The 18,896-nt window shown below is 43.8% G+C and overlaps 1 protein-coding gene across 1 annotated transcript in view; it reads left to right on the top strand.

The window, feature by feature from the left end:
* The window catches only part of RCAN1 (regulator of calcineurin 1), a 139,060-nt gene extending 120,371 nt beyond the window's left edge, over window positions 1-18,689 (top strand). Inside the window, exons 2-4 of the mRNA XM_007941260.2 lie at window positions 11,948-12,121; window positions 14,424-14,583; window positions 18,517-18,689. Coding sequence (XP_007939451.1) covers window positions 11,948-12,121; window positions 14,424-14,583; window positions 18,517-18,689 — 507 coding nt within the window. The remainder of the gene's footprint in view (window positions 1-11,947; window positions 12,122-14,423; window positions 14,584-18,516) is intronic.
* Window positions 18,690-18,896: the final 207 nt, after the last annotated feature.

Consider the following 18,896-nt stretch of genomic DNA (forward strand, 5'->3'; position numbering starts at 1 on the left):
AATCCTACTTCCGTAGTGATACTGCCTCGGAAACCCAAGGAGGGGTCGCTATGAGTCGGGGCCGACTCGACGGCACATAACAACAACAACAACATAGTCTGTTGGAGGAGCTCTAGTGGTGTAGCGCCTAAGGCATTTGACTGCTAACCAGAAGGCTGGAGGTTCAAACCTACAGGCCACTCCTCTGAAGGAGAGTTGGGCAATCTACTTCCATAGTGATATTGCCTCGGAAACCCAAGGAGGGGTCGCTATGAGTTGAATCCGACTCAATGGCAGTGAGTTTGTTTGAGTTTTATAGTATATTGGAGGAGCCCTGGTAGTGCAATGGTTAAACACTCAACTGCTAACTGAAAGGTTGATGGTTCAAACCCACCCAGCACCATCTCCCTCAGTTATTACACTGGAAGACAGATCAGAGTGTACCCTAGATTTTCACAAGAAGGGTTTAAAGTGCTGACTTCTCAGAATAGTCTTAGAAACCTCAAACTGAAAATATCTGGCTCTTTATCTACTTCCTGGTCATCTTTCCAACCATGTCTTCTACTGCCAGTCATGGCACAGCCTTTCTGCCCCTGCTAATCACAACTAGTTCTATAGAAATCCTGAAGTGTGCTGAGGTCCTGATTCTCAGCCATGCTGCCCACCTCCCTGCTGTGGCCCACTCATCTCACTGATCCTTATTGAAATAACTAACTGTGATTGATGGATGTATGAGCAGGATCAAAGTCATCCCTATAAAACAGAATTTCCACCACTGACTTGCGAGATGATATAATTTCAGGCATGGGAGAGAACATTCCACAAGTGCCCAGGGGGTCACCCATGGTAATTTGTTATGACAATGAATGGACCAGGTAGAAAAAAATGGAGAATTGCTGTGTGGGGAGTAAGGGACATCCTCCTGCGGTATCATTTGATGTAGATTATTCCATGTAGACCATTTGAGCCTCAGAAATAGGTAAGCTGCTCTATGTGTATCCCTAGCACCTCATGTAGTATCTGGCTTATTTGTTAGTTGTCCTCTTTAACTCAAGGCAATCTCATGTACAACAGAATGAAACACTGCCTGGTCCTGTGCCATCTTCACAATTGTTGATATACTTGAGTCCATTGTTGCAGCCACTGTGTGTTTTGGGTGCCTTCCAACCTAGAAGGCCTGTTTTCTAGTACTATATCAGATAATGTCCTGTTGTGATCCATAAGGTTTTCATTCACTACTTTCTGGAAGTAGATTGGCAGGCCTTTCTTGCTAATCTCTTAGTCTGGAAGCTCTGTTAAAACTGTCCACCATGGGTGACCCTTCTGGTATTAGAAACACCAGTGACCTGGCTTCAGCATCACTGCAAAACGTAAGCAACCACAGTATCACAAACTGACAGACAGGTGGTAGGGTTGGCTAATAGCAGGTGACTTATCTATTTTTGATGAATTGCTACCATAAACCAGAGACCAAAAACTCAGATGCCTTTAGGGTTGGTTAGTCTGCAGCTTACTTGAAGGGCAGGTATGAGGCCACAGGAAGCTGCAGGTCATCAAGTCTTTGGAGAAGACAGGTTACTTCCCCTGAGGGCAGCTGCTGGGGCTACAGCCACCTGAGTCTATGGACCAGCCTTCCTTTTTTCCCAAAGAAGCCAGAAATTTTATTGTGATGTGAAACCTCCCAATTTGCAAATTAAAAAAAAAAAAAAAAAAAAATCCACCACCATGAAATTGATTCTGACCTGTAGGACAAAATAGAAACTGCTCCCTGCAGTTTCCAAGGCTGTAAGTCTTTATGGGAGTAGACTCCACATCTTTCACCTACGGAGCAGCTGGTGAGTTTGAACCACTGACCATTTGGTTAGCAGCTGAGTGCTTAACCAGTGCAAAACCAGGACTCCTTATAATTTGCAAATATTGAGCAGAGCCAGTCACCCTCCACATGCTGATACATTGTTCCAGCCTCATACCTAGTGCCCTCACAGCAACAGCATAGCTCCTGCCCAGGGCTCTGGTTGTCCATTCCTCTGAGATGAGTGCAAACTGTGGCAACAAAAGGAACATGGCTTTTCTGCCAGCTCAAGAACGAGGGTTGAACTCATTCTCTAAATGTAAAGGAAGTGACTTGTTGGGAATGGCTCAGGTGGAACTGGGCAAGCTCGGCAGAGCTGGGTGGAAGAAGACCTGGGCTCGTGGCTGAGGAGCACAGTGGCCAAGTGTGACCCGCCAACTCCTGGACACCAGCTCAAGATCCTGCCCAGGTTCTTGTCACTGCAGTATTGTGCCCCTAGCCGAGACCACATCAAAGCAGAAGTTAAAATCAGTAATTAAAGTGAGGTGGGTCCGGAAAGAAGTAGACTGCCGAGCAAATAAGCAATGATTAATTAGGGTGGCTTTGGTCCCAATAATCTCTAAGTAAATGTTGCCTCACTTCATCCATGTCTGCATACCTCCCTGTTTCCAAGTCATTAAGTAGAGCTTTGATTTGCCCACGGCGATTTCTCCATCTTAAGCATTCTGAGCAGTACATTTCCAAGAAGTTCCAGTGTAGTGGTTAAACCTTCATGTACTAAGGAAAGATGGAGTTAACAAGGGAACCAGGTTAATGGGATTGAAAGCAAATGTGGAATTTAACAAACAAGATGAAGTCTTGTATGAACTGTGACCTTTGTCTTCAGGTATCAGTTTGCAACTCTCTTCCTTTTCCTCAATCAGTCAGTGATTTTCTTTTAAGACAGCATTCTTATTTCAGACCTGGACTTATCAGTAGTGGAGAACCAACACCTGCCTGATTTCTCCAGGGAGTTCTGATAGAATCTTCGAAGCCCATTAGAAAATCAACATATGGACATTATCTTAGATTATCTGCTTATGTTTTAAATAGCAGCCCCTCCCAGTGACCCAGCAGATTTTACCAGTACTCAAGTGATAAATTCCTGAGCCCAAATCTGGCCTCCCTTGACCCCATTTGTGATTACTGCTAAAAGTGAACAAATTCCTTGAAAGGTATAAAAAAATAAGGATATCCCTCCTAGTCTATTTTTGATATTTAATCATCATAAAGGAGCCAAAAGGAAATTGAGAATTGAATCACACTACTGCTTAGATAAATGGTTCCTAAACTCTGATCACGAATCTTATGAGGAAAGTTTTTTGAGTACATCTGCCAATAAAATCACTTTCTAAATTCTATGCAGGTTCTCTTATATAGTAGTTAGAAAGCATTCCCTTGGAAATAGGCATTAAAAAAAAAAAAAAAAAAGACAAGCTGAATGTATATAAGTTGTCTTTGTTCTTCCCGTACCTCAAAGGATGATCTTGGAGACCCCTGCCCTAGACCTACAAGCACAGAAAAGCACAAAGCCTCTCACAGTGTGGTGGTACCTGAGTCACCCACTGATCGGCTCTTGCTGCAGGACCTAGGTGTCCCAAGAGCTTCCACAGAGCAAGGAGACTCATCTGGGGATGTGTCTGGTACCCCCTGAATACACATAGCACTGCCCGTGAGGCCTATACAAGTGCCTGTACCAATGTTGTGCCATTTTCTGTGACCACAAGGAAACCCAGAGCCTTTGCACAAACCAAACAGGATGGCTCAGCCAGTAGCACCAGTGGCCATGACCAGTGAATCCTGCCTCTTAACCTGCATCACAGGGGCCTGAACTTTGGCATGATTGAGTTCCTTGGGTATGTGTCCCACTCTGGTGGTTTGATGGGGGAGCTGTGATGGGAGTCGTGTTGTCTTCATGACGCGCTCACAGTAGTAGGGAGATAGCCAAGCAAGGACATTGGTATTATTATGGCAGATGGTAGTGAGAGCCAGGTGGAAACTAGGGTTAAAGGAAGGAGACAACCTTCAGTTGGGTGCTGGCCTCCTGAGAAGTGGTACTTGTGATGGGCTTTCAAGGATGACTGGTAGTCATGACTAGAGGCAGTGATGAGACAAAAGGAAGAGCCAACTGAGGGAACTGAAGGGGAGCTGTGGGCACTGTGGCCAAAGAAGGTGGTTTCACTGCCCTGCTAGTGCCAGCTGCTTCCTCACTAGTACCTTGCTTCCACCTTTGTCCTTTGCTTTATTTTGAACCCAGAAACCTGAGCAATTCTGTTAGTATGAAAGTCAGATCATGCCCCTTCTCTCTTCAAACCTTCCAACAACTAAAGTTCTCACATGTTCTTTCCCAGCCACCTGTCCCATGTACCTCTTGCAGCCTCCCTGGGCCTTGGACGTGTCAGGATTCTCCACCTGGGGACCTTTGCCCCTGCTGTTCCCTCAGTCTGGAATGCTGTTCCCCACATCCCCACAGCTCACTCACTCCCTTCCATGTCACGTTCTCAAGGATACCTTCCTTGGCTAGTCTCTAAACTTTCAACATCCCTTTTTCCAAACTTCTTCTGTCCTTCCTTTCTGCTTTATTCCTAGGACATATCACTATCTAAACATACTATGTATTCTACTCATTTATTTATTGTCTTTCTCCTCAGCTAGAATGTAAGCTCCATGAAGGCAGGGATTAATTTTCCTGTTCCGTTCACTCCTGAATTCCCACACCCAGAACAATGTTTGGGTGAATGGATGGATAGGTAGATGAATGAATGGATGGGTGAATACTTAAGGAGCAGTAGGAAATCACTGAAATTCTTATAGTAGGAGAGGAATGTGACCCAAGCTTAGCTTTGGGAAGTTTTATGTTGTAGGAGTGTACAAAGTATATTGGTGCAATAAGAAATTGCCACAATGAAGCCAGTTAGTAAGGTGTTCCACAGGTAGGGAGGGCTGCCTCAAGTGGTGTGGTAGGAATGCAAAGTGGAGAGGAATGACAGGAAGACATGTAGGAGAGGAGGACATCCTAGGTGCCCTGGACAGTCCAGCCAGAAGGACTGGAAAAACGGAGACACCCATCCCAGAAATGAGAAAATGCTCTGCAAAGTCAAGGGGCCCTGCCACTGCTAGCTCAGTGTGCCCCTTTGGCCCCCGATATCCTTATCTGTGAGCTGGGAAATAGAAACACAGCTAACACACATCGACCACTGACTGGTTTCAGACAACCCACTAGATACTTCAGATTGTTCAGTCTTCACCATAGCTCTGAATTGAAGGCACAACCTTGTCTTCAGATAATACCTTTTGGAGTATGAAATGACAAAGATGAGTAAGAGAGCAAGCTCATTGTGGGTTTTCTTTTGTGTAGTCACTTAGGTTAGGGAAACTGTTCCATATGAGAAAGGGAAGGAATATAAACATGAAATAACAGTAAAACTATTCCATTATCTCAGAAGCTGAAAGATCAAATAAAATGTCTCCATAGGGTTAAAGATCAAAGCAGTGACACCTTTTATCTTCATCAAATGTGTCACTTTTCTTCCCAAGAGGTCTTTTGAAAGTGCCTCATCCTTTACTAAGTGTTGATTGGTTGCTCAGCAAAGTCAAACTCACTTTCTCTCTCTGGTCAGTTCATTTTTGTAGTTTCAGCCGGAGGCATTCTTGTCACATTGTAAACTCTTTGGGGTTTATAATGGAAGTGCTGAGGTAATCCGAACTATGCTGTAGGAATGCTGTAATGGGAATGGTGGTATTCAACATAAACCTCAGTTTTTCCTCGCTGAAAATAGAAACTTCTTAATGAAAATAGGCTCTCACTGTGGAGCCAGAGAAGGCAAATGCAGGTTAAAGAGATTCTTTTATGATTTTTACAGTGTGAGTGGAAGCAATGTGAAACATCTAAGGCTCTGTGTTAACTAAGACATTTAATTTCTGTTTTAACTTCTGGTTTCAGTTTTACTATTTTGAGCACAATTTTCAGTATGCCTTTCAGGAGTTCTAACAAGTGCTCTATTGCTGTGGACATCTCCACATCACTTAAATCTGACTCGCAAGTAAGAATCAATAATGTACTTGTCTCCCAGACCACCAAGAAATATCCAAGTAGGAAGGTCAACTTGTTTTATACTTTCTTGGGATCCATCTGTATTCTTTGTAGGGCAGAGAGTTATTCACAAAGTAAATTTTGCAAAGAAGATTGAGAAATCCAAGTTTGTGTGTGAGAACATTAACAAGAATTGCCACAGTAGCAGATGAGAGGAACCTGAGTGAATTAAAGTAGTGTCACCTCTGGCTATGGGTGACAGATGTCCCAGGAACTCTAGTGCCTTGCTCCTTTGGCCAGCTGTGGTGTCAGAGCACCACCATGGAGCTGCGTTATTTCAGGGTGCCACAGTATGGGAGCTCTAACTTGCTCCACACCTCTCACTTTGGAGTTGAGGACACCTGAGGTGATCAATGCTAACTGTTCTTGCTCTTGTTCCAGGGCCCTGGTACACTTTGTTACCCAGAAATTTTGCCAGATAGCTTCACTTATGGCGTCCCCACAGTTGGCAGCCACCATTTTGACCAGTCCCTATTCCTGATCTAAAAATGGAAGCTTGCAAGTTCATTAACTTTGAGTTAGGTAGAACATAAAATCAATTCGAAAACAGATACAGAAGTACAAGGTTCATTTTGCTTTTGTGGCGGCCTAGTGAAAGAGTTCTCATTTAAACAGTTAAACAGTCTTCAATTACCTTACTATTCTGTTTTTTCTCCCATAATAAAACAAAAATTACAAATTTGGGTGAGCCCAAATGTTCCAGACTTGCCCAAACAACTGAACAAGGGCTTTATGTTATAATATTTAAAATTTAACAAAATAGTGAATTAGCCCTGGTGGTGCACTTGGGTAAGTGCTTAGCTGCTAATGGAAAGATCAGTGGTTCGAACCCCCTTGGTACTCCATGTGCAAAGATGTGGCAGCCTGTTTCTGTAAAGATTTACAACCTTGGAAACCCTAAGGTAGTTCTGCTTATTCATATAGGGTCACCCCCTGACTCATGGTGACCCCATGCACAGCAGAATTGAATTGTGATCAATAGGGTTTTCATTGGGTGATTTTTCAGAAACAGATTGCCAGGCCTTTCTTCCTAGTCTGTACACTTCTCTAAAACACATTCTGCATCATAGTAATACCCAAGCCTCCACTGACAAACCAAACCAAACCAATCTCACTGCCATCGAATCAGTTCTGATTCATAGCAACCACCTTTGGGTTTCCAAGGCAGTAAATCTTTATGGAAGTAAACTGCCCAGTCTTCCTTCCATGGAGTGGCTGGTAGATTTGAACTACCAACCTTCTGGTTACCAGTCACATGCCTTAGGCACTCCACCACCAGACAGTCAGGTGGTAATGCCCTTGAGGTGCATTAGCTGGGATTCAAACCCAGGTCTCCAGCATGGAAAGGGGGAATTGTACCATTGAACCACCACTGTCCCTGACCCTGGACTAGGGAATGCTTTTCAAAATAACTTGAGTGCTTTTAGGTTTATAATAAAATTGTGGAGAGTGGAATAGACCTAGGACCCAGACTACCAGAGGCTGAGCTGAACTGGTTATGTGTTGAGAGTTTTAAAGAGTTAAAGCCCTTTGAAGGATAAAACTGGAGTTGGTTTTGCCACCCCAGTGCACTTCTCTAGACCAAGCAGCTCACCTGAACAGGGCCAGCCAGAATGACTTTGCGGTTGTAGTGTGCATTCTTTCTATTTCTGCTGCTTTTCCTGTTTTTGAAAAAAGAACTTCATTATTGAATCTCTAAGCAGGACCTCTTAGCAATCTTTGGAGGCTAAATTCCCTAAAATGTTTTTGTATCTGGCTAAACTCAGTAGCCATTGGAAAATGATTAAAGTGTATTGCATATTCCTAGTTCTCAAATTACAATAGTAATTTTCAAATGAAAATCCTAGGGTTGCTTTAGGATCTCTTCCCACCATCTCATTATAAGGCTGTGGGATACCATTGGGAATTGGGACATTCATCCTATAAAGTTTAATTGGAAAGAAACCACAGTATATTTCTAAATTAATTCCACTTATTTTTTTCTTTTAAAAACCAATTCATTGGCTAAGACAGATTTCAAAACGTTTTCTCCAATTCCCCAATTTGAAACTTTCGTTGAGTTTTCAGGAAATTGCCAAGATCAAACAACTTACTAAGAGTTTGGTCTCCAGGTTTCTCAAAACCTTGAAATTTCCTGGGAACTGTCTAATTTCTAAAGGCTAATTACTGTTTACTTCTCTGGACCTTTGTCCCTTTTCTCCTGTAACATTTTCCGTCTTAAGGAGGGTCGTCCCATTCAGCCCGGAGCATGCTGTCTGAATGCTGAATGGAATTACTACCAGTGGAAACTATGCTGCAAGAGGGGTTGATAAAGCAGCTGCTAAACAAACCTCACTGCTTTTTCCATCCTCCCAAAGCAGAGTTAATTAGCATAGGGAAAATGACTAAGGTGCTGACGTCACCTCTTTCCAATAGAGACTCACACTTTGTCCTTGTCTGCCTGTAAGCATGCAGGACTTGACTCAGGAATTTGCTGTCCAAACAGGATGCCCTGGAAGTGGTGCTTTTTCTCCCAAGGGGCTGGCCCTCAGTGCTTTATAAACACTGGCTCCAGCTAGGAACCCAGAGCTCCTCGTAAAAGAACTTCGCTCAGGACTTGACTCCGTGGGTCCCAGTGCTCTCACTGTAAGAAAGCAAGATGCACTTTAGAAACTTTAACTACAGCTTTAGCTCACTGATTGCGTGTGTGGCAAACAGTGATATCTTCAGCGAAAGTGAAACCAGGGTAAGGTTTCTAATATATTGCGATTGTGGTGTGTTTCAAAACATTGTGTAAATTGGGACTATTAACGAGATATTGGGGATAGTGGCTCTCTTATGGATGTGGGAATTTTGCAGTAAATCCAAAGTACTTTTAGCTTTTAAAAGCAAAAGCTGTTCAGTGAAGGAATTTCTAAAGATCTCTATATTTGAAAACATCCAGGTCCTTGACCAAATAATAAGGCAGAGTTTATTTTTGGGTCAAAATCTACTTGATGGAAATGGGTTTGGTTTTTGGTTTTATGTTGTGAGTAAAATTTTAGCAGAGACTGGAACGCTTCAGAGAATGCTTCAGTTTTACAGCCAGAACTCAGAATAACTTGATTTTACCTTAGGCAGTAGGTATTATAAAGATCTTTGCAGGGTTTGCCAGAAAGGGCAAGGGTCTGTCCTCAAGGAGCCACATGTCTCTAGCTAGAGAAAGTGCATCCATAGCAGCAAATGATAAAACTGGGTAAATAATTGAAGTGTGGGGTAAGAGTGCCTCCTGGGAAGCAGCTGTTGTTGATAGGAATTAATATAATCAGTAAGTTTATCACTATGTAGTTTTCTTCCTCATTTCATTAATACATGAGATTTTTCATCAGTAACTATCCAGCTATATAATCAATCTCTAATAATATCATATATGATAACTTCTGTATGCTCTGGGAGGTGGTGTTTGTGTTATATGCTTTATACACAAAGCTGTGTCAGTACATGTGAATGTATATATATATATACAGAGAGAAAGAGAAAAAAAATTTAACTCATTATTATATATGATGGTTGCAGGCCAGGACCATAGTTTTTGAACTAGGTTGTAGGACAATCTGTAAAAGTATTAGACATAGTAGTTCTATGTGTAAAAGTACCACAATACCAAAGTGTTTAATTATGATTTTAATTTCCTTTAAGTAGAGATTTGATACATCACTGTATATCAGTTATCTGAAGAATTGTGATTATTTTATAAGAGGATAATAATATGGATTTAACAGATAATATAACTTCTGTTGTATCCTGAGCCTGAGCCTTGACTTGTATTCTAAAAATACTCATCAAAGTCATCTCGCCTAAATTCTGAATCATAACTTCGAAACTGAGCACAATGCTTATTGATGAGGTCATGCGAAATTCCAAATTTATGAAGCACACCATTCTGCCAGAAACTTGCCCATACTTGAGAGAGGTGGGGAGAAAATATTAGGCAGCCAGACGAGAGACTATCTACTCTGCATTCTTTCACACGGGCCTTTTCAAAAATCTTCCCTGGCAAGTCAAAGAAAACTTCATCAACTAAAGAAAAGCCAAGGAGATGCAATAAAGTAGATTTGCCAGTTGTTCCCTTCTCCCTGAACAAACCAGCAGCTCCTCTGCAAGCAGATGCGGGACCTGGCAAGCTCTCCTGCGGGCAGCCCTACCTGGCAGGTGTACCTTTGCTCTTTTCTCCCCACACCCCAGCTCCCAACACACACACACAGGCACACCCTTTAGGGCTGTGATATTCTGGAAGATGTTTTCCTGCCCTGTAAAATCCTCTCTCCACTCTGCACTCACACTGTGTTTTCCATAGGTGTTTTGTCATATGAGGGCTGCTTCCTCTTATGCATCAATCATGCAATCGTGGGCTCTCACTGCTAGGATCCTGACTTTTAGCTGTGCACCCCCCCCACATTCCCACCCCCACCCCAGCTGCACGTCTTTCACACCAACTCCCACCACAGGCCCTGAGTGTTTAATCTGGAAAAAAGACTCAAACATGACTAAAAGCCTTTGCCATCTTCCTAGAAGCCTAACCTGTCCACTAACTCTCTGCAGTTGGAATCCTCAGGAATATGGTAGCCTGCCCAGCTCTCCCACCTCTACCACATGCTGCCCCACCTGGCTCCACCCAGGACCCAGCCCAGGGGGCCTCTCCTTGCCAGAGCTTCTCAGAAACAGGAGGAAACTGATGAGTTCTGTTGTCTGAATCTAAGCTTGTAATGCTTGAACTTTGGCTTTTCATTCTAAGAGCTCATAATATTTCATAATTTTCACTAATCCCTATACCACTAGAGCTAGATATGTATGTACATTGACTAAAGCCAACATATAGAAATTGGTCCATTTGCAATATACTGATTTTTAAACCAGGATTATTTTAAACTAAAAACAGTGCCATCAAGTTGGACCCGACTCATAGTGACCTCTGCTTGGGTTTCTGAGGTGATATCACTATGGAAGTAGATTGCCCAACCTTCTTTCAGAGGAGTGGCTGGTGGGTTTGAACCACCAGCCCTCTGGTTAGCAGTCAAATGCTTTAGGCACTATGCCACCAGAGCTCCCCAGGATTATTTTAGAGAGTCAAAAAATAACAGACTGAGATAAAAGCAAAAGTGGATTTTTTTTTTAAACCACTCTTTTTGCATTAAAAAACACAAAGCTTTTTATTAACTTCATCATTTTTCTACTCAGTAAAAATGGTTTTCTCAAATTAGTTTCAGTGCTTTTTAATCCCCAAAGAAGTATTTTTGTCTTCACTTGGGCTGAGAACTGTTGATCAGGATCCTTCTAGAGCTGATGGGGGCCTTGCTTTATGGAAGGAAGGTGACGCCAGAGCTTGTGACTTTCCTAAGTGGGCTGAAAAGGGGAACATGCTTCCACTAGAAAGAAGGTGTTCACTGAACAATCTGAGGGGGACAGGCGGAGGGGTGGTGATTGTTGCTTAGGGTTAAACTAGCAAAGGTCATTGGACAGAGAAACTGGCACCAATTTACCAAACTACTTCCTTGGAAAATGCTCACTCTACTTTAAAAAGAATATTTCTACTACTATAAAAATGTTAAGTATTAATCATTGTTCTGCTTTTGAAATGTAATTTCATAAACCATACATTCTTACTTTCTCACGCAGCCATTTATAAACCTGTAATCAGTTGCCATCAGGTCAATTTCAACTCATGGTGGCCCCATGTCTTACAGACTAGAACTGCTCCATAGGGTTTTCAAGTCTGTGACCTGTCAGAAGCAGATCGCCAGGGCTTTCTTCCAAGGCACCTCTGGGTGGGTTTCCAAACTCTTAACCAATCATTTGTGCCACCCAGGGACTCCATACAACAAACTGTATTTGGATTAAAAGGGCAGAAAATGTGGTATATCCTCAGGAGAAAGGCTGGTTCTTTATCTGCTCTAAGTAAAAAGTTCTGAGTTCTGGAAATGATTGATAATTCACTTCCTCAATAAGAAGTATAATGAGAATATGTAGTCAGGGATCAAAATTGGGCAAATTTTAACTTCTTCTGTTTTTATTATAATATTTTTCAGGCCAAGTTTGAATCACTCTTTAGGACATATGACAAGGATATCACCTTTCAGTATTTTAAGAGCTTCAAACGAGTCAGAATAAACTTCAGCAACCCTTTATCTGCAGCAGATGCCCGACTCCAACTACATAAGACTGAGTTTCTGGGAAAGGAAATGAAATTGTATTTTGCTCAGGTGAGTTGGGTTTATTCACGTGGATGCTTCTCCCTTCTCCCTCCCACCTTGTTTTCTGAAGCAGCTGATACTTAGATTACATTATACATTGATTTTTTTTTTAAAAACAAACCTTAAGAATTCATGATGAGAAAGGCAGAATTTCTACTCTCTGTCTGTTTTCCATGTCTCATCTGTCTTGAGAAAACATCAGGGCGTATTTGAAACTAGCCTTGAAGTGGGCCCTGATCTTCTTGAGTGCCAAGCAAGAGGATAGAAAGCTGGGGGTTATGGGCATAGCTACTCTGGAGCCCTGACAGTTGTGTGCAGCTGGTTTTCAGACTGAACTTGCCTGAGGTTTGGACTTGCAGCTTATTCCAGCCTGAGCCGAGGTCAAGTTTCCAGCTGTGTGTAGGTTCTCAGCAGACAGCAGCATGCGCACTCCCTCCCCTGGTGGAGAAACTAGGTGTCCTGTCAGCCCTAGGAGGAAGTAACAGTCTGCAGATATGTCGTGCACACTAGCGTAGAGCTGCCAGTCCTGGCCCCTAAAGAAAATGCAGAAAAATGGGTGACCCAGACAGGTAGCCGACTCTAGGTATCCTCCTGTTAGCAGGGGCCTGGCCCAGGGGAACTCACAGGTTTTGCTTTATCGTCCTGCTTACCACCTTCCAGAAACTCCTCCCTCGATCTTAGAGGGTAGATGACACACCTTCAAGGCAGCCCACAAAATCCCATGTGTAGACAGAACAGGGTCCCAGGGATTGGAGGCATAGAGAGAGAATGCTTCTCTCCTGTACAAGCGAGCCTCAGTCAGTCTCTGAACCCCTGGACCAGGATGGAAGCATGTCCATGGAGAGACTTCTTTCCCAGCAGGAGGAAAGTTCTCTTGACTCTATGCCAGAAAGCAAAATCCCTTTCTGCATCAAATAAACTGAGGCCAATTTGCCCAGCAGTTTCAATGCCAAGTTAAAGCTGGATGGGATGCTCTGCCCCCTGGTGGTATGCACGCTCCTATGTTGGTAGGCGGCAGGCAGTCCCTTCCTCAGCTCCTCCCTCCCCCGGCCCCGTCTGCATGTGTTTTTGTACATTTGGTGAGACCTCTTATAAATAACTACTTAGTACTTTCATGACTTTTTTCTGATCATGAAAGCAATACATGTTAATTGTAAAAATTTGAAGAAAAACAAAACTGGTAAGATTTTGAAGTAAGTTGTTTCCAGATAGCCTTCTAATCATAGAATATTAAGACTAACTTGAATCATAAAAGGCGCTCTGGTGGTGCAGGCCTAAGGCATTTGACTGCTAACCAGAAGATTGGCAGTTCAAACCCACCAGGTGCTTCACGGAAGGAAGATGAGGCAATCTACTTCCGTAAAGATTTACCTCCTTGGAAACCCAGTGGGGGTTGCTATGAGTCAGAATCGACTTGGTGGAAATGGGTTTGTGGTTTTTTTTGGTTAGAATCATAAGGAGCCCTGGTGATGCCGTGGTTAAACCTCTTGGCTATTAACCAAAAAGTCAGTAGTTCCAACCTGCCAGTTTCTTCACAGGAGAAAATATGGCAGTCTGCTTCCATAAAGAAACCCTATGAGGCAGTTCTACTCTGTCCTACAGGGTGGCTGTGAGTCGGAATTGACTCAATGGCAACGGGCTTGGTTTGTTTTGGTTTGTTTTTTGGATCTATGTTCATAGGCTATTACTACTTTTATTTTTCTTAATGTCCTAGGAGTTGAGTTGTTTTCCTTATCATAACTTCTGATATCTGATAAGGAGCCTCAAAGGCAGGGAGCACAGACAGAGCCCCTAACTGCTGGATGGGCAGCATGGGTGGCGGCTTTGGACCATGAAGGGCAGATGTGCTAGGTCCTCATCCCAGCTTTGCCTCCAGAAAAACTGTATCATCTTAGAGATGTGGCTTAGCCTTTTGGAGAATATGCTTGATAATATGAGGAGCTGGGAGCAATTGATTCTGGGATCCCTTCTAATCTTGAAATCAGCAGCTTTATTTTTAACATTTATACTAAAATCATCTCTGTGATCTTCTATCCATCGAGGTCAAGTGTAATCAGTTGCAGTTCCTGTGCCTATGAGTCCCGTGTCCCTGTGAGAGAGCTCCATTCGTATTTGTACCATAGCTAGAGTTCAAACTCCCTTTTACCTTCCCCTTTGACTATTTTAGGGTTCATTCCTGAATCCACAGCTCTTCTGCTGCCTGATTTTTTTTCCACTGATACCTGTCACTCATGAGCTGTTCTTAAGTGCTGTTGCATTGTTTCAGGTTGGCCCTCGCTAAACACTGGCATGTATTCCTTTATCTCCTCAGACTTTACACATAGGAAGTTCACACTTGGCTCCACCAAATCCTGACAAGCAGTTTCTGATCTCTCCTCCTGCCTCTCCGCCTGTGGGTTGGAAGCAAGTGGAAGACGCAACTCCCGTCATTAATTATGATCTTTTATATGCTATCTCCAAGCTAGGGCCAGGTAAGCCCTGCTCTGGGGTGGGGGTGGGGGGTTGGTGAAGTGGGGAGAGGTTGTGCTGAAGGCCCATGACACAGGTGTTCTCAATCCTTCAGGGAGTGGCCATGTCCCCACTGCTTTTGTCATCCCATGTGTGGTTCTACACAGCATGTCTGTGAATATTCTCTATTTGTATCCTGTATCACTATAGTAGGCCCCCAGTCACTCAGATGGTTTGTACTCAACTACTAGCTTAAAGGCTGATGGTTTGAACCCATCCAGCAGTGCCCTAGAAGCATCCACAAGTGCTTTAGAAGAAAGTCCTGGCCATCTACTTCCAAAAGATTACAGCCATTGAAAACTCTATGGAGCTTATGTCTGCTCTGCACATAAGATGCTCTGAATCGGAGTCAACTCAATAGCAACTGGTTTGCTTTGGTTTGGGTGTCCACTGCCACTTATGCTGGGAGTATGTGTGCCTCTACTTACCTGTTTCCTTTGGGAAGGTGTGTAAGAGAAACTGTAGCTGGTCATGGGGACCAAGCCCTGCGACCCCTTCTGGCAGGCATCAGGTGAATCCAGTACCATGGATGATTTGGGGTTGGCTGCATGGTGGTTTGCACTCTAGCTCAAGATCTGTGTCACTCCAAGTGGAGATATGATTGGACTTTGGAAAGGGGAAACAGGTCCCCCTTCTAGAAAGTCATTTTTAGTCAACATGATTTGGTTCATTTGTCTGATTCTCACCTGCCTTCTCTAATGTGGAGGGAAGGAGGATCATAGTGAAAAAGAGCCCCAGTCATGCATGCCCTACCCTCATCTTCCCGTAGGGGGCACTGCCACATTGACAGAGAAAGTAGACGTTCTAGTCCTGTGAAGGGATTCAGATGACCCATAGCAGGACAAAGGTGTGAGCATTCAGGGAGACTAATTACTCTGACCTATGGATCATCATGTATAAAATGGTATTATTCCATAGAGTTGTGGGTGGTAGATGAGAACATCATTTAAAAGCATATAGAACAACCTACCTAGTCCATAGTCAGTGCTCAATGTATGTTTTTAAAAAACAGTAAGATGTTGGTAGTTCCTGGCCTGTCTGGTATAGGGTATTGGTGAGGGTATAGGTGAGGAGGCAGGGCTGAGAGTTGGTGGGATCTTGGGATGAAGAGGTCTGAGCTTTCCTTTGTCCTATCCATGGGGCAAATCAAATAAATGCTGAGATTTCCAACTCCTCCTTTCTCCTTGACTAGCAATCTGATGTTCCTTTGGGTTGAGGGTTTTAATTTCTTGGTCTATCAGCAGCTTCACATTGAAAAGATTACATTTCTGAAAACATTGCCCTAACAGAAATGCCCTCTGTGGTGTAAAGCCAGAATCACGTTACTTATGCTAATCGATGTGTGAAGGTCAAGATCTTAACTGGCCAGTTTGAGGGGAGCGTGTGCTCCTCCAACACCCGGCACAGCCCCTGGCCAAGGGGCAGGAGCAAAGTGGAGGGCTTGGAACCTGCTCACGTATGTGAGAGGAAAGGTGATCTCCACCTGGGGAGAAGTGCAAACTGCTGAATAAGCGAAAAATGCTACTAATGACAGTTCTTCCCTTTCCGGAATCTACCACTCCTTTACAGAATGCTCACCTGAGAAGCCTCTCTGAAAAGTAGAACTAAAAAACAAACTCACTGCCACTGAGTTGATTCCAACTCATAGCGACCCCCATTGGTTTCCAAGGCTGTAAGTCTTTACGGAAGTAGACTGCCTCTTCTTTCTTTGCTGGAGAAACTGGGAGGTTCAAACCACCAGCCTTTGGATTAGCAGCTAAATGCCTTAACCATTATGCCACCAGAAAATAGACATCATAAAATCATTTTGCCTCTAGTTTACTTAGCAATAACCTCAAATAGTAGTCCATATTTTGGCTGTGCTTTTCAGCCAGGAAGACTGCAGAGATTTTGAAAATATGGCCCTAGACTTGGAGCTTTCTGGATCTTGACTGACTGCTAGATAGATAACGGTTTTTGAAGAGGTCTTCTACCAAATGGTGAATTCTGTGTTCAAGATGCTGACCTTCGTTCTCCGTCGGAGCAAGGGAGCTGAGGCTCTTTCACTTTTTCAAATTCAGTTACAATAAAAGTCCAGTCTCACACATGGGATAGAGAAGGACAACAACCATTTTATGAGTAAAAGAACCAATTACCCTTGGGTTGACTCATGGCATCCCTATGTGGCTCAGAGTAGAACTGTGCTGCATATTGTTTTCAATGGCTGATTTTTTGGAAGTAGATCACCAGGCCTTTATTTCTCAGTGCCTCTAGGTAGATTCAAACCTCCAACCTAATGCAGCTACGCACACTAACTGTTTGCACCAAAAGTCCCTTCCACAGTTAAAGGAGTGGCAGGTGTAGCGTGAGAAAATCCTGCTTAACTGCTCCTTCTAGTCAAAACTCAGCCACAGTAAATGGCGTAAGGTGGTCAGGGGTTCCTCCTCACTTGCCCAGAACTGCAAAGAAATGCTGCACGTAATGCCTTGGGGGAGAACCCTATCTGCTCCCTCTGAGGAGAGATACAGCAAACTGAAGCAAACCCTCCTGCCCCTGTTTAAAATCCCTAACATGTCTGCTCTCCATAGGAGAGCAAGGATTCAGGTTCTCTTTCACAACATACTCGGAAATATGTGCCATGCATGTGAGCCTGTGTGCACTCATTTAATTAGCTCCAGCAAGTGGATGCCATCATCAGCCCATTTTACAGACCACAGTGAGACACACAGGAAGGCAAAGTAACGTGCCCATGGGCACCCAGTACTAAGTGGCCAGGCAGGCTGGCTGAGAGCCCAAGCTTTTGACCCAAGCATGGCCTCACCTCAGTTCCAGACACAGATTCTTCCCATAGCCTGAGTGGTGCCAGAAAGTGATGACAGGTTTTTCAGTTACAAAAAGTTGAGTCCACTCTTGCTGAATCAGACTAGCTTGAACTTTCCTGAACATGGTAAAGCTCAGGCTGAAAAAGAGCAGCAGAACATTGCCCATCCCAGGGGGTTTAGCAGTTGTTGTGTGAAAAAGAATGCCGCGGTCAGTCAGAAATGCTTTTGGAGCATGTGGCCACATGCAGTTCCTGACCCCCCATCCCACCCTCGTGTCTGTGCCTCAGGCCCCACAGTGTCCCCAGTGCCCAGGTGTGCACTGACAGTCTCAGTGGAGGGCCTCACAAGGGAGACTCAGCAAGTCCTCCTTCCACGTGCACTTTTGCAGACAGCATCCTTTCCCTGAGCTGATGCTCCTCACACCACACTTAGGGAAATATTGACCTTCAAGTAGTTTAGGATTCCTGGGGGACATGTAAGAGCTCTGGTGGCACAGTGCCAAAGGCACTTGACTGCTAACCAGAAAGCTGGCAGTTCAAACCCACCAGCCACTCCTCAAAAGGAAGGTTGGGCAATCTACTTCCATAGAGATACTGCCTCAGAAACTCAAGGAAGGGTCACTATGAGTCGAAGCAGTTACTATTGAGTCAGCAACTGACTCATGTGCATCAGAGGAGAAGCATATTCTGTATGGTTTTCAGTGGCTGGTTTTGGAAGTAGATAGCCAGGCCTTTCTTCCAAGGTCCTTCTGGGTGGATTTAAACCACCGGTTTTTCAGTTAGCAGATGAGTGTGTTAACTGTTTGTACTACCCAAAGACTGTAATTTAAAATAATAATAATAATACATTTCCTCCATATCTCCCATATGCTTGGACTCAGCAGTGTTTGAGCAGATTCATATACAATGGCAATGTATTATCTTTTTCTAAGTGAGCCCCTGAAGAAATACAGAATGTTCTTGCCTATGTCTCTTTGTCCCCAATGAATGTATGCAGAAGCTCAGCCAAGCAAACCCATAAGTACTTTTCCATTTTCTCTTGCTCTTGGCTCTCAAGGACTTGTTGGAGTCACCCTGCAATTCTTTCTTTCCCTAGGGGAGAAGTATGAATTGCATGCAGCCACTGACACCACCCCCAGCGTAGTGGTCCACGTGTGTGAGAGCGACCAAGAGAATGAAGATGATGATGAAATGGAGAGAATGAAGAGACCCAAACCCAAAATTATCCAGACCAGGAGGCCAGAGTACACACCTATCCACTTAAGCTGAACCGGCCCTGGATGAAGAAGTATTCCAAACCATCCTTAAGGGGAGGAACCTTTGACTGTGCAAATGGCCGGTCACAACTTTGAAGTGGCAGCCGTGACCATTGTGGCAGAAATCCCAGTCCATGTTGCTCAGAAGAGAATCAAGGCTTTGTCTCCTTGTTCCAATGCTGCACATCAGTCATGTTCATGGCACCCGGGATGCCTTGGG

This window comes from Orycteropus afer, unplaced genomic scaffold (genome assembly GCF_000298275.1).
Source record: "Orycteropus afer afer isolate SDZICR_OR568_19922 unplaced genomic scaffold, OryAfe1.0 scaffold00078, whole genome shotgun sequence".
Taxonomy (NCBI): Eukaryota; Metazoa; Chordata; class Mammalia; order Tubulidentata; family Orycteropodidae; genus Orycteropus; species Orycteropus afer.